Here is a 15,535-nt window from a genome sequence, read left to right as displayed (position 1 = left end):
AGGTGCAAATCCTCCTTGCTTTCCTCTCCCAGGTCTTCAACTTCCTGCTTGTGTTTCACCGCCACAGACCAACACGACGCACCATGGCCAAGAGCAGAGCTGGGAATGTTCACGGGGAATTATTTCATAAGAACATGACTTTCTGCAGTCATCTTTGACTTTGGAGGCTTTATCAATGGTCTACAAGAGAGCACAAGCTTAAGAAAAGATAAAGAGGTTTAGGAGAAGCCTCAGAGAGATCTTGAGACACATTTGCTGAAATCTTTTGGCTGTGTGGAAGCTCCCTAGAGTCACAGAGAAAGATCTTATTTGGAGAAGGTCTGGAGGAATCTCGGGAGCAAACTCTGAGGGAAGGTTTGGTGAGATTCAGGGAAGCTTTTGAAGTGTTAAGCAGCTCGAACCGTTAGCCTTAAGTCTTCTGCTCTGGTTCTCGTTAACTCGAGGGCTCATCTGCGAGAAACACTTTACATTCTGCGTAAAATTGGAGCAACTGCGGTCGCTCTGGTGTGGGCAGGTTGCGGGTAAGAGACTAAACTGACTGCACTCGTTCCTGTGGAGCTTGAGTGTACCACTCGCTGAGATGTTTACTGAGGTGGTCACATCGTGCAGGGCAGCAGAGGTTTGTTTTTGTTTTTCTCCTCCAATCTTAACATTCCACTCAAGATGGATTCAGTTAGAACCTTTTCTGAAGCTCAAACACTTTACAAAACATCACTTCTGCTTTATTGTGAATGCCACCACAGCACTGCTGAATGCTCAAGTCTGATTGGTCAGAAAGTGTTTGGTGTAACAGCAGCTCAGAGAAATTGCCGGTTTGTATTAATGCACTCCTAGAAGAAGCTTATAAAGAGGACACAAGTGGACTGTAGTTGTTCGTGTGTCCACACACACACTGAGGAAAGCGCTGTCTGCCCTCTTCCACATACATGAGCTCAGATTGGCTGTTTTCCTCTTGATTGACAGAAGACTCGAGTTCATCATCACTAGGTTTTTGGTTCTCAGCTCTGGTGTCTGTGCTTCACTGCACACTTAAGGACATTTTTTTTTGGGGGGGGGGGGTTGTTTGGTTGAAAGAAGTCCAGTAGAGACAAGGCACAGGGAAGAGACAAAAGTAAGACAATAACTGTCGGGTCTGTGTCCTAGCAGGAGGTGACGTCAGTCCATAGCCACCACTGAGCTGGAAACCATTTTTCCCCTCTGTGTTGTGTTCCTTCCTGACAGGTGAAATACGGTGGGAACTCGAGGGGTTTTCCTTCAGTTCTCTCTCTCTGTCTTTTTTTTTTTTTTTTTTTTTAATATTGCGCTTTTGTCCGAGCATAGAGATGCACAATACCCGCCCAGCAGGAAGTGGCCGTCACGGCAAACATCAGCTCTGCTGTTTGTCTCAACATCTTTACGCTTGGCTGAGGTGGAAGGCTCGATCCATCAATAACGATGAGGCGCAAATAAAGAGAGAGGGAACGTTTTTGAAGAGATGGATTTTGAGAAGTGTCAGCACTGGATCTACATACATATGTAAATGTGTGTTTGGGGGGGAAGAAAACTAGGACGGGAGAATTCGGGACGGCTTTTCCCGATTTAATTAACGAATGAAATATCTCGCGTCGCCACGACAACCTGAACGAACGTCATCCATCAGGTTTATCCTGTTACGCTGTCGGCTTTTCCGCTGCTCTTTTCTTTATCACACGCAGGCAAAATAAAAAATCGTACAATATCATATCCGATCACATTTGACCGAAACCATGTGTGACCTCTCATCTAAGTGTGATCAGTTCAACATCAGTATACATTCCTGCAAAAATTGGTTCCATTTCTTTGCAGAACAGACAAGCCTCGCTGTCATCATCTCCCTAACAAACTTCCTCCATGTTCAGCGCTCTTCTTTTCTAGACTCCATGTAAAATGGAGCAGAAAGAAAACGACTCCACAGCCAGCCGCTCCTGGCAGACCCGTGATGGATAGATCACAGGTTTGTTTTTATAGGAACCTGTGGGTTTGGGGGGTCTGAAAGCCATGTCAGTGAAAGGTTGTGTAGATCACAAAACAAGAAAGATTGAACCTTGTGTGTATTGTGAGTGCATAGGGTGGAGCGCTACAATGGCCTAAATGGAAGATTTATGGCTAGTTGGAATGTGTAATTCTTGCTCACGTCATTGGACAGGATTGTTGTGATGCCGTAGATCTGCTCCAAATTCATTCAGAGGCTTTGGTCTCTTAAGGGTTAACAGCTGACTCTATCAGTGCAGATCACAGTCTTTAGGTTTTTGAGCTCCTGCCTGTGATGTAAAGGTATACACAGGCGAAGACTTTATCGCTCTTCGTTTGGCCCAGTGGAACGGAAAAGGACAGCACGAATGTTCTGCTATAAAGGGTTGAGACGCTGAGTTTTGCTCTGTAATTATCCAGACTTCACCACAACCTCGGGCGACGACGACGCAGCATGCGCTCGCATGAGGAGTTTTGGGTATTGTTGGCTTTGTTGAAAGACTCCTTGTACACTTTTACGAAGACTTGGTAAGACTGCAGTGATGTGGGGGGGCAGGTTTTAGGGGTGGGTCACCTCGGGTCCTGAGAACCTCCACAAATGTGTGTTGTGTTTCATAACCCTTCCCCAGCAATTTCCTTTATTTCTCTCGGCTTATTTGTGTTGCTTTAGGTGCGTGTGGAAGTGCAGATGGAAGGAGATGGACTGACTAGAGGTCAGTGAAATGGAAAGAGAGAGAGCAGGAGAGTAAGTGAGGGGTGAATTGTTTAGGGGTAGGCGCATGGCAGGCGCTATTGTTCATCTCGCGCTTTCACACGGCGATGGAGGGATTCCTGCTGGGTTTCTCCCATAAAGGCCTGGTAAATAAGTCGCAACTTCGGCTTCAGTGCCAATGATGAACAACGGAATGAAGGTTTTTTTTTGCTTTCTTTTCAGGAAGGAAGTGAGCACATATCTCTAAAGAAAGAGCCACGAAAACTCAATTCCAGTCTCATTGAGGGTTTCTAGAGCTTGACAAGCTGTCCGGAAATCCACTGACTCCTTCCACCTTCTTCTGTCTGCTCTAGCGTTAGATCTCCTTTAGAAGCTTTTCCTGATGAGAATGTTGTTTACTGAACCCAAAACCACGGGTTCCTGTTGAATATGGGGAGCGTGCTCTAACTATGACTCTACGTATACTGGGAAGAATCCGAAACGTGTTGGAGCTGAGACTGGAGAACAAGCGTGCCTTTGTGAGAGCGGAGACAGAAACGAGGGACTCTTCACTCCTTCTCCACACCAAGCCTTTCTTGAGAGGGCGGATGCACATTGTGGGAACTCAGGTGGAAAGATCAGCTCAGGGGTTAAACACGGGCGGAACCCCTGACTGCTTCGGGTTAAGCTTTTTCTTCATCTTCTTCTTCTGGTTGCGCTGCTCGGCCACGACCAGGCTTTTCATGCTATTTGACACACGTTACATGTGTTTTTGATGACATCATCTCCTGTTCCTCTTCAGACAAGGAAGTGTTTCCCTTTGGAACAGAAGTTTGTCTAACATTTTTGATGGAACTGTACACCGTCTGGTGGGTTGTACCATTTCTAACACTCGAGTGTGTGTGTGTGTGTGTTTGTGTGTGTGTGGAATGCCAGTGAAACCGAAGCGTCTGGCTGCAGTCCACAGAGAAAAAGTTGGGTCTGCTATTGGAGTCGTTTTGTCTCAGGAAAAACCGTGTGCCCTGTAAAACAACCCTCACGCTTCCTCCTCCCACCAAGAAGTGAAGAGAGTGTATCGATCTGGCTCACAAACACACACACACACACACACACCGCAGTAACAAAGTCAGGTGCTTGGTTCCATTCGGAAAGTAATACCCACAACAAATCAAATCCAAGCAGCTCAGGAGGAGACAGACAGAAAGACCGAGCAAAGAAACCCAACAGAGTCACCGTTAAACTGATTTATCCTCCTCAGCTCTAATGGAGCGAACTGGAGAAGCTTCGACTTCTCCAGTGTTTTTAGATCATTCTTCAAGGCAGGATAAAATAAATAAAATACGCCCAAGATTTACATCACTCGAATGTTCCTCAGAAGAAGAACAAGAAAGTTCCCTTTTGAGTCTAGTTCCTCCACCTCTGGGTTGTTCTCCTCACTCTACTCTCCTAGGCCTCAATCCCTGAAGGAAGGAAGCATCTCTCCTGAAGGAAGGACACCTCACTCCTGACATCTCTCCTGAAGGAAGGACACCTCACTCCTGACATCTCTCCTGAAGGAAGGACACCTCACTCCTGACGGAAGTAATCATCACACGAATGTTCCTCAGAAGAAGAACAAGAAGGAGGTTCCCTTTTTAGTCTAGTTCCTCCACCTCAGGGTTGTCCTTCTCACTCCACTGTCCTAGGCCTGAAGGAAGGAAAGTCATATCTGGAGTCTGAGCGTTATGATCTTCTTTCCCCGAGAACGTGAAGTAAATGTAGGAACTCCGTAAGATCCGTTTATCAACGACGTCACCAGACGAGATCAGAAGCAGGCCGGTCACGCGGCTGAGGTAACAGCAGGACCTCTACGATCAGGAACAGCAGGAGAGAAGAATCTCCTCGTCTTTGTGCTTCAGAGAAGAAGCTGATCATCCAGTTTAGAGCTCGAACGTCTGAGATCAACTTCTTCCTTGACCGAGAAGAACATGTCCTGTCTGTCCCATTTTCAGAGAATGACTCCCCCCCCCCATTTATATTTTTTATTTATTTTTTATTATTATTTTTTTTAATCTTTCCAAAATTGTGTAATTGGGATGATTTCTAGCTTCATCTCCACCTCCAGTACTTTCCTTCTTCTGTTAGAAAGCTTTCATGTCTGTTTATTAGGTTTTATTTCCATCAAAGCAGAAATACAGCCCTGATCCATCCAACAGTGTGTGTGTGTGTGTGTTGGTGTTTACGTGGCGTGTAGTTGTGTGTTGGTTTTTGTTTGTGTATGTTTTGGTGTGTGTATGTTGGTCTGTGTGTGGGTGTGTGTTGCTGTGTTTTGGTGTTGGCGTGCATTGGTGTGTGTTTGTGTGCACATGTATGTGTGGGTGTGTATGTGTTGGATTTTTTGTTTGTGGCTGTGTGTGTTTTGGTGTGTGTTGGTATTGGTCTGTGTGTGTGTGGGTGTGTGTATGTGTTAGATTATTTGTTGGTGGATGTGTTTGTGTGTTTTGGTGTTGGTGTGTGTTGGTATTGGTTTGTGAGTGTGTTGGTATTTCTGTGTGTGTGTGTTTGATGTTCACATTCATATTGACGTGCCCAAGAAAATGTCTCCAGCTTTCCATTCTTTCCTCGATAAAATGTCTGATTATTATCGCAATAATAAATGACCCGGTGCGGACAGAAGGATGAGTCTGACCGCTGATCTCTAGTTAACTCTGAAGCTTGCAGTAACAGAAGCGCGTGTGTGTGTGTGTGAGGTGTCTACCATCGTACTTGCAAATAACACGAACATGTCAGCTGCTAAAGTGCTAAAAAATAAAAAAAAAACTGAATGAAAGTTCCGGAAAACTGGCCCACGTCCACCTCCCAGACTCGGATCTCACGCTGCTATTAATACAGGTTATAATTATCTGCAGTAATATGCAGCTGCAGCAAACCAAGACCTCACCTCAGCCAAATAAGCCCCAGTGTATGTTTTTACCATCCTCCCCATGCTCGTAGAAAATACCCCGAACCTCCACATCGATTTTTGGATCAAGGCAGAAAAAAGAAGAAGCTTTTGAAAGAGCGATGGTTCTTCAGGCAGGATCTCCAGACCACCAGATAATCTGCTCCTCGAGCTCCTGTAGCATCTGCAGAGTAAAGTGACATGCGCCATCCCAAGAAGGAAGGAATAAGTCAATAGTGCAGGGAATTGTGGTTGAAAACTGTGTGTTGGTGTGTGTGTTGATTTGTGTGTTGGTGTGTATGTTGGTCTGTGTGTGGGGGTGTGTGTTTGTGTGTTTTTGAGTTTGTGTATTTGTGTGTAGGTGTTGGGGTGGGTGTGTTGAAAATGTACACTGGACACTGTGTGTGTGTGTGTGTGTGTGTGTAAACAGCTGCTGCTCTTCAAGTGACCGGGAACACACACTCGAGAGGTCACTGGTGCACAAACCTCCACACGAAACCTGGACTTTGCCTCGTCCAGCATGACTGCTCTTCAAACGTCAAAACGGCTTTAAATATGGCCCGGTGGTCAGTTTGGATTTTTCCAAAAGACTGCTGGGATTCTGCAGGCAAAAACACCTTGAGAAGATCAGACTGGTCTGATATGACCGGAAGTCTATGTCGACTAATATAATAGCTAATATAACTAATTATCACTCTGTAGAGCCGTGCTGAGCAGAAAGACATCGGCAGAAGTTTCTAGATGATCTCTGAGAGGTCAGTAATGCTCGTTGTTTTCACTTCAAACCCCTTTGACAACTTTTCATCACCATCAAGTGGTCCTGTGGAAGTCAAGAGCACGAACATGGAAACATTTACTGAAGAAGAAGGTCTGGCACCTAGATCATGAATAATGTCCATCTGTTGTCATTTGGTCAACAAAGGTATTAGCTCCTCCTGGTCTGTGGGGTTATTATGGGATGGATCGTTGTCATGCAGTTTGGGGTGATTTGACCTGGTGTAGATATGAGACAGAGCAGAAGTACGCAGGGCCGGCCTTTACCTGCTCTAGTGTTTCTGTAACATTGGGGAGCTGCACCGTGTCGTATTGTAAACATATTTAAATAACACAACACAACCACACGTACTGACCGCTTTCACTATGAACGTGATGTGACGGAATCTGAAAACACGCTCGTGTTTAAGCGTGATGAGGCAAAGAGAAAACTGACAGGAGTGAAGTATGAGGGTGGTCTGATGTGAAAATACTAAAAACCACAACCTTAAAGCCGTAGTGTGTGTTCAGAGTTGAATAAATAGAGTGTGTGTATGAGAGAGAGAGAGAGAGCATTAAATGAAGACAACCTTTTACCGGTGGCAACCACTGGGTGTTCCTTTCAATTTACACCCTCCTATAACACACACACACCCCTACCTCTCTGTGCCAGTGGTCACATCCTGGTGAGGACAGCAAAAGGCGGACTATTAATTAGGGCCAGACCTCCCAGGTGACTCTCTGGAGGGCCTGTGTGTGTGTGTGTGTGTGAGAGTGACTGCATATTGAATGATTGAACAGTAAAAAGCTGGGAGGTCTGAATATGCAAACAAATATCTCTTACACACTAGCTGTTTTAACTCCGTGCTCAAGCTCAAGCCCCGCCCCTGTTCCTATCCACAAACTCAAAACTCCACCCCCAGAACTTCCGCCATAGAAAAATGCATTGATTGCCATATTTGGTGTAGAAGTTTTTTTCCAAAGCACAGTGTTGGGTTTTTTTGTGGGTGGTGGGGGTGATGGGGGGGGTGCCTTTGAGATGGGGGCGTGTCTATAAAACCCTCTCTGTTTTTTATGAAAGTGTGATGTAAAGCGGCTCACTTATTAATGTGGAAAACTGCAGTGTTTTGTAGAACTGATCATTGGCTCATCATCACTTGACAGCAACTCCTTGGGGACTCTGTGTGTGTGTGTGTGTGTGTGTGTGTGTGTGTGGTGTTCCGTTTTCCGTTCCTGCTCGTCTCAGCTTCCAAAAGCAGCACATCTGGAAGCCCTCATTTTGGAAGGCCCCCTCAGTCGCTGTGGTTACCGTCGCTCCCGGTTACGGTGGTTGACAACAAGTATATTCATACCTTGTGTGTGTGTTGGTCACTGGATGTATTACTCTCTCATCTGTAGACCATTAAATATCTCGAGCGCGTGTCCGTACACTCGCATGGCGAGGCAGCTTCCTGTTGTCTGATGGAGGAAAAGGGAAGCATGAAGAGGACGAATAGGAAGGTCTGAGCAGGACTCAGGCTGGACAATTCCGGAACAATTTCACACCCGATTTCACCCTTAGTGACCATGATTTTTATATATATATATATATATATATAACTTATTTTTTTTTCCTCAATTACGTGTGAATCACAGCATGCGAGAGGCCGAGGGACCCGTCCAATCAACCACAATGACTTCTGACCTGTCCAAGTGATTCATCAGAAGAAGAAGAACAGGGAAAGAGAGAGAACCTGTATAAAAGCAGGAACGAGAAGTGGAAGAGAAAGGAAGGAAAGAAAAAGGAAATGAAGTTGAAGACTAAAGGGGAAAGAAGGAAAAAAAAAGACCCTGAGCTAGTTTTGCTGTTGCATCGAGAGAGAGAGAGAGAGAGAGAGAGAGAAAGAATGATAGATAAGCGAGGACGTGGGAAAATTAGACGTGCAGATGGAGTGATGGAAAGATTGCATGAAAAAAAAAAATAGGTTGGAGAGAAAGAGAGAGACATGGGCTGTTTGGGATGACATGGTCCTCTGCCATGTCCAGGACCTTCTTTACTGGTCATTGTTCAAAGCAACATGTGTGGTCTTGTTTAAGTGTGTGTGTGTGTGTGTGTGTGTTCATTTTTCACAGTGAGTAAGGAACAGCATGAGATTCCGGGACAGATAGAGCTCTGTCTGTCTGTGTGTGTGTGTCTTTGTTGTTGGGGGGTCTGTACAAATGGTCAAAATGATCACACACACACTGAGGTGAGCTACATTGTGTGTCAGTTTTTATGGGGTGTGTGTGTGTGTCTGTGGTGTTTAAAGGAGGCTGCAGGTGTCTGCTGGTGTATTCACACACTGTGATGTAGAGATAGCTGTAAACACACCAATAAATGGGCTTTTAAATGTTTATTCAGTCACTGTTGAAGTGGCAGTAACAACACCAGGGCAGCACGGACACACTGCAGGAGAGGACTGTGTGTGTGTATGTGAATCTAAGAGAAAGAAAATACTCCCACTAAGCCTCACTTCTTTCTGCTAGGTTGTGTATCGTGTTAATCTCCTCATCAGTCCAGCCGAACGTTCCGATTGGCCGACACAGTTGGGGACGTTCAGCAATCGGCTTCCTGTGGCTCTTCAGCTCTGCGACGGTCCAAGCCTCAGTGTTCAAATCTTAAACACGATGCTCGCTCACATACACACGTCCCTCAAGTTATTCCGGTTGCCATGGTTTCAGGAGTCGAGAAGATTGACCACAAATAAAATGTATTAGTGAATTAAAACCTTCGGCAGGAAATTAGTTGCATAACTTTTTTTCACGGGGCAAAATCAGACTCCGAGTCTCTGAGGAACGAGGATTCCAGGCTGGAGCCCAAAACCCCAGCTGATGTTCCACAGTAGCTCCAGAACCCTCGCTCTGCCTCCTGCCGGCTCGTGCTGAGAAAATGAACCGACCAATGAATTCCAGCTGCTTGTTTTCCCCCGTGAACGCTAAGCTTGATGTCAGCACGCACGTGTGTGTGTGTGTGTGTGAGAGATATCAACGTTACTGCTGTATCATCAGCTACACATAAAAACTGTCTGTTTAGCAGTCTAGCAGTCTGTCGCTGCTAACGAATACAGCGTCGTTAGTTTACGCTGTGTGTTGAAAACTAAAAGCGTCTTCCTGACTTCATTTACATTTAGCGACGCCCACAAAACTCCATAAAAGGTAAAGAGAGCCGAAAGCAGGAAACGAGCGATCAGGGTAAAGACTGAGAAACAGGATTCTATTTCGACTCACCAGTAAAAAAAAAATAACTTCCCTCACGCCTCTGTGCAGAGAGAATGACGTCCTCCGCTTACACACACACACACACACACACACACACACACACACACACACACACACACGTTTTTATTATCATAACTATTTTTTTGGGTTTGTACTGACTGTGTGTGTGTTCCTGTTTACAGGTGTGTGTGGTAGCACGGAATGTTCGTGTGGGAAGAATCACTTCACGTGTGCGGTGAGCGTGTTCGGAGAGTGCACCTGCATCCCGGCTCAGTGGCAGTGCGATGGAGACAACGACTGCGGGGACCACAGCGACGAGGACGGCTGCAGTGAGCACACACACACGCGCTCAGATCAGTAAACAGGGACCTTTGGGAATAAGCTAATGTACTAAAATAGCTCCTGGCTTTGCAGAAGATAATTGAAACAGTTATGTAAAGTGTGTGTGTGTGGTTGAGCCAAGGTCACTAATCTGTTTGATGCAATTAGTAAGAGACAGAAAAAAGGGTTTAGTGTGTACAAAATTGGTTAAAATAATATTTTTTAATTTATTTTTTTTCCTAAAATGACAGTTTTGGTGTGTAGGAGGACGATTAATCCCAGCTGAGATCGGATGAAATGCTCTCTATTCTGACACACACACACACACACACAGCAACCACCTGCTGAGTTAAAAGACTCTGAAGTTGTGTGTCTAAATCTGTGTATGTGTGTGTGTGTGAGAGAGAGAGAGTATCCTTTCTTAAAACACTGCAGGTGGGATTGACCATCCTGGGCCAAATTCGCCCACATTGTACCCATAATCCCCTGCTCCCTGGGTTCCAACCAATAGGAGCTGAGCTTGAAGAGCTCTGAAATAAGGAGAGCGAGAGAGAAAGAGAGAGAAAAAAAGACAGAGATTATTAACTTAGCTGGAGGAAAGAAAAGATGGTCCTTTCATCTTCTTGTCGATCTCGCAGTTTCTTTATCCATCATCCCCTCAGTGCTGATTTGCATAATCCCCAGCATGCACTGCTGCAGAACAAACACCACACATTTGACGGCAGCCTGCTGAGCCCCTCTCTCGTTCGCTCCGATATGAACTCTTCACGAGGTGTGTGTGCGCGCGCAGGTGTGTTCAGTCAGGGTACGAGCCCTGATATACACACTTCTCTGAAGCTTGACTTCAAAGCCCGCATTCTTGACCGGCAGATATGCCAAGCGCTATCTTCAGGACACACACACACACACACACACACAGTATCTATGACTGTGCAACCCTCAAGGAGTCTGAAAGTTTCCAGGGTAGTTGTGTATCTGGTTTAGCAGACATGAGATTTTTTTGTAGTGATCTGATTATCTCTCTCTCTCTCACACACACACACACACTTGCCCAGGTACTATGAAAGCCAAACAAGGACATATGTGCTGAACTAGTCATTGGTCAAGCAGAATTGTTTTTTAAGAAGCTTTTGCCTTCTAGTCCAATTCCAAATGGCTTCCTGTTCACTTCTTTGGTTCCTTCATCATGTATAATATATTTTAAAATTTTTTACTGAATCTCTGAAGAGAAGCACTGAAGTGACTCAGAAATCTCTGAAGTAAATCACTGAAGTGAATTGAAAAACCGCTGAAGTGAATCGCTTACATGAATCGAAAAACCACTGAAGTGAATCGCTTACATGAATCAGAAATCACTGAAGTGAATCAGAAATCACTGAAGTGAATCAGAAATCACTGAAGTGAATCAGAAATCACTGAAGTAAATCAGAAATCACTGAAGTGAATCAGAAATCACTGAAGTGAATTGAAAAACCACTGAAGTGAATCGCTTACATGAATCAGAAATCACTGCAGTGAATCAGAAACCACTGAAGTGAATTCTGAAACCACTGAAGTGAATCAGAAACCACTGAAGTGAGGAGGCAGATATGTGCATCTCAATGGAGGAGCACAAAATCCCACAGATGGAAAGAATATTGTTGGAAAAATATATCACGCTATTTTATAACACCATCTCAAAGTGCACATTATTCTGGGGCCAACGCACATTGTTGGAGAAAATGTGGCTGTCAAGTTGCCCATCACTGAATCAAAAAAACACAAGTGAATCGCTTACATGAATCCGGAAACCACTGAAGTGAATCCGGAAACCACTGAAGTGAATCCGGAAACCACTGAAGTGAATCCGGAAACCACTGAAGTGAATCCGGAAACCACTGAAGTGAATCCGGAAACCACTGAAGTGAATCACTGACATGAATCAGAAACCACTGAAGTGAATCCGGAAACCACTGAAGTGAATCGAAAAACCACTGAAGTGAATCACTAACATGAATCAGAAACCACTGAAGTGAATCACTGACATGAATCAGAAACCACTGAAGTGAATCACTGACATGAATCAGAAACCACTGAAGTGAATCACTGACATGAATCAGAAACCACTGAAGTGAATCACTGACATGAATCAGAAACCACTGAAGTGAATCACTGACATGAATCAGAAACCACTGAAGTGAATCACTGACATGAATCAGAAATCACTGAAGTGAATCCGGAAACCACTGAAGTGAATCGAAAAACCACTGAAGTGAATCACTAACATGAATCAGAAATCACTGAAGTGAATCACTGACATGAATCAGAAATCACTGAAGTGAATTCGGAAACCACTGAAGTGAATCAAAAAACCACAGAAATGAATCGCTTACATGAATCAGAAATCACAGAAGTGAATCGGAAAACCACTGAAGTGAATCGCTGACATTGATCGGAAACCACTGAAGTGAATCAGTGACGTGAATCAAAACAATAATGAATAAATGTTTCATTTTCTGTTAAATTGCTTTATTACTGCAGTGAAGATAAATGTGCCTTTAAACTGAACCCTTGAATTTCTTTTAACTCTGTTTTCTAATCTCATATTGGATGCTTTTTGGTACTGTAAAATTAAAGTGAAAACAGAAACATGGCTCTCTTCGCCTACGAGACTCCCACCACCTCGGCACACAAATTAGAGCTCGTTATCCGGCATCTTGTTGAATCAGGACCTTTGTGTTTCTCTTGTCTTGTATCAGTAGTTTGTTAGTATTTGCCTGTGCCAGTCACTCAGTTGCATGTGCTGCCTTTATACCGTGTCTCGTGTTCACCGAGACCGAAATCTCATGAAGGAAAAGTGCAGAAGAGCCACGATAAATTTGATACCGGGCCTGTACTTTTATCTTTTCTCTCTCACCGAGTGCATTGTATAATAAGCTATGATGCGAGGTAACGGAGCTGCAAATCAAAGTTTTAATTATACATCATGAATCCGAAATCTCTAGAATGAATCACAAATCTTTGAAGTGAACTAGAAATCACTGAATCGAATCACTGAAGTGAACTAGAAATCACTGAAGTGAATCACTGACGTCAATCAGCCATCACTGAAATGAATCAGAAATCTTTAATCTGAATCACTGAAGTGAACTAGAACTAGTGATCCTTTATGGTGAATCACTGTAGTATTTAAATCACTGAAGTGAAGTGACTAAAGTGGACTGTATTGCTAGTACACATGGCTGTTTAGTGCAGTGTTTGTTATTCACTTACATTAATTAATTACCTCAAATATTTCATGTTGAGCGCTGCATGAATATATATGAATATATATATATATATATATATATATATATATATATATATATATATATATATATATATATATATATATATATATATATATATATATACACATAACAAAAAAAAAACAGAGTGCTTGGTGATTGGCAGTAAGCTCATCTGTGACCTCAGCTCAACCCTGGATGATCAGGACGTGCCAGATCTCACACCTCAGCTGAAAGGGAACACCGCGATGGACATTAAACCGCCCGCTCGTCTGCTTTTCGGGTGACAACTTATCCAAACGTGTCTTTATTTCAAACCTTTTGCTGCCCCCTGGGTTGGTTGTCATGGCAACGTGCAAATGTTTTCCTCGTTTGATCTGAGGTGTGTGTGTGTGTGTGTGTGTGTGGAAGCGGTGATGAGTGTGAGTGCGCTCCACATACTTTTGAGTAACCGAACTCACAGCTCACGTTCTGTCCCTACCTGTGTCCAGTTTATCGGTTCTCACGACGGATCACGGCTCTGAGTTAAGAGTGCAAACACACGTACTTTAGCCACGTCCAGTGGAGCGAGCACTCGCCCAGAGACAGTGACCACTGGTCATCAGGCTACGCTAGGTTTTTCAAAGTCAGCTTGGTGTGCTGCAAAACACTCTCTGAGCCCAACAAGAACATTTTAGTGAAAATATCAAATCACTGGAAAATCTCTGAATGAGCAACGCGGGGGCGGAGACAGAAATAGACGAGTGAGAGACACAGTGCTGCACAGGTATTTTTCCTGTAGGGGATGAAGAAGGAGAAGACCTGACAGGTGTGAAAAGAACATTCCTCTCCGTCTTCCCACCCTCCCTCTCTCTCTCGAATAGGCGTGCGGGTGCTGGAGGCCTGCCAAGGTGTGAAGAGAGGCATGTTTTTGTTTGAGCGGCAGATCTGAAGAAGGGAGAAAGAGATATGGGGGAGATGGAGCGAGAAAGAGAGAGACGGAGGGAGAGAGAAGGGGAGCAAGAGAAGGAGAGAGGCGGGGAGTGAGGGGGTGAGAGGAGAGAGAGAGAGAGAGAGAGAGAGAGTTGATGAAAACCTGCAGATGAATGTGGGCTAATTGCACTATCAGAGAGCAGGAAAAAGAAGGGGAAAGAAAAGAGAGCTAGGAAGAATGCAGTTGTGCGAAAGTTCACCACCGTTTAAGCACACGTGTGGTCAGGTCGCGGTGTGGGACGAGCAGACGGACGCACATCATCTCAGAGACTGTGACTTTCGGAGAAGCAGAATGACACAAGGAGTTTAACCCGAGGTTGTGCGTGCGTGTGTGTGTGTGTGCGTGCGTGTGTGTGCGTGCGTGTGTGTGTGTGCGCGTGCGTGTGTGTGCGTGTGTGTGTGTGCGCGTGCGTGTGTGTGTGTGTGTGTGTATACACGTGAACAGTGTTGCAACAACAGAACATGTAAAGAAAAAATAGACAGGCGAATTCAGGGGACTAAATTAGTGATGAGACACTGAGCAGGATGAAGCCACGCTGACCCACATTCTACACACACACACACACACACACACACACACACACACACAGTGCAGAGTATGACAGGAATGCAGTGCACAGACTGGAAAGTTGAGTTCATTCATCACTGCACTTAGAATTATAATAACAAGAATAGTAATTATTGTTGTTTTCATTACCATTATAATAATAATGCTCTGTGGCCTGTGATGCTGCTGTACAGTAGCTGTGAGCTTCAGTCGTCATGGCAACAGTTTGGACCAGAACCACACATGAGTGATGTGATGTTCAGGAAGGCCACAAACTTTTTACTGTATTTTAGTTAGTTCACCATGTGGGGATTGTATCATATAAAATTCTCTCTCTCTCTCTCTCTCTCTCTCTCTCTCTCTCTCTCTCTCTCTCTCTCCCCCCCCTCCCTGTGTTTCTCTCCCTCTCTCTGTCGACCCCCCCCCCCCGTGTTTCTCTCCCGCGCTCTCTCTCTCTCCCGGTGTTTCTCTCCCTCTCTCTGTTGATTTCTTTCTCTCTCTCTCTGTCTGTTTCTCTCTCTGTCTGCCCCCCCCTCTGTCTGTTTCTCCCTTTTTTTCCTGTCTCTTTATCGCTCACTCTCTCTCTCTCTCTCTCTCTCTCTCTTGCTCACTTGCTGTTGCGCTCTCTCTCTCTTTCTCTCTCTCTCTCTCTTCCTCTGTTGTTTCCCCACCACCTGAAATTCTCATCACTCTAAATGAATAAAGTCTCTCTCCCTGAGAAAACTGCCCCTCTCCATACTCCATACACGGTATAACTGACCTTGTGTGTGTGTGAAAAGTAGCCCATAAAAAATGAGCAATAGCACTCCATCTTCCAGACTTCCTTCCCAGCAGAGACA

The 15,535-nt window shown here is 44.7% G+C and overlaps 1 protein-coding gene across 8 annotated transcripts in view; it reads left to right on the top strand.

Moving 5' to 3' along the window:
- The window catches only part of lrp4 (low density lipoprotein receptor-related protein 4), a 78,331-nt gene that overhangs the window by 20,758 nt on the left and 42,038 nt on the right, over positions 1-15,535 (top strand). For all 8 annotated transcript variants that reach the window (XM_058400470.1, XM_058400468.1, XM_058400465.1 and 5 more), the window contains exon 2: positions 9,773-9,919. In XM_058400470.1, the coding sequence (XP_058256453.1) occupies positions 9,773-9,919 (147 nt within the window). The remainder of the gene's footprint in view (positions 1-9,772; positions 9,920-15,535) is intronic.

The sequence above is a fragment of the Hemibagrus wyckioides genome, linkage group LG10 (genome assembly GCF_019097595.1).
Source record: "Hemibagrus wyckioides isolate EC202008001 linkage group LG10, SWU_Hwy_1.0, whole genome shotgun sequence".
NCBI lineage: Eukaryota > Metazoa > Chordata > Actinopteri > Siluriformes > Bagridae > Hemibagrus > Hemibagrus wyckioides.
The sequence above is the reverse complement of the archived record's forward strand: the minus strand, read 5'-3'. Positions and strand labels throughout refer to the sequence as shown.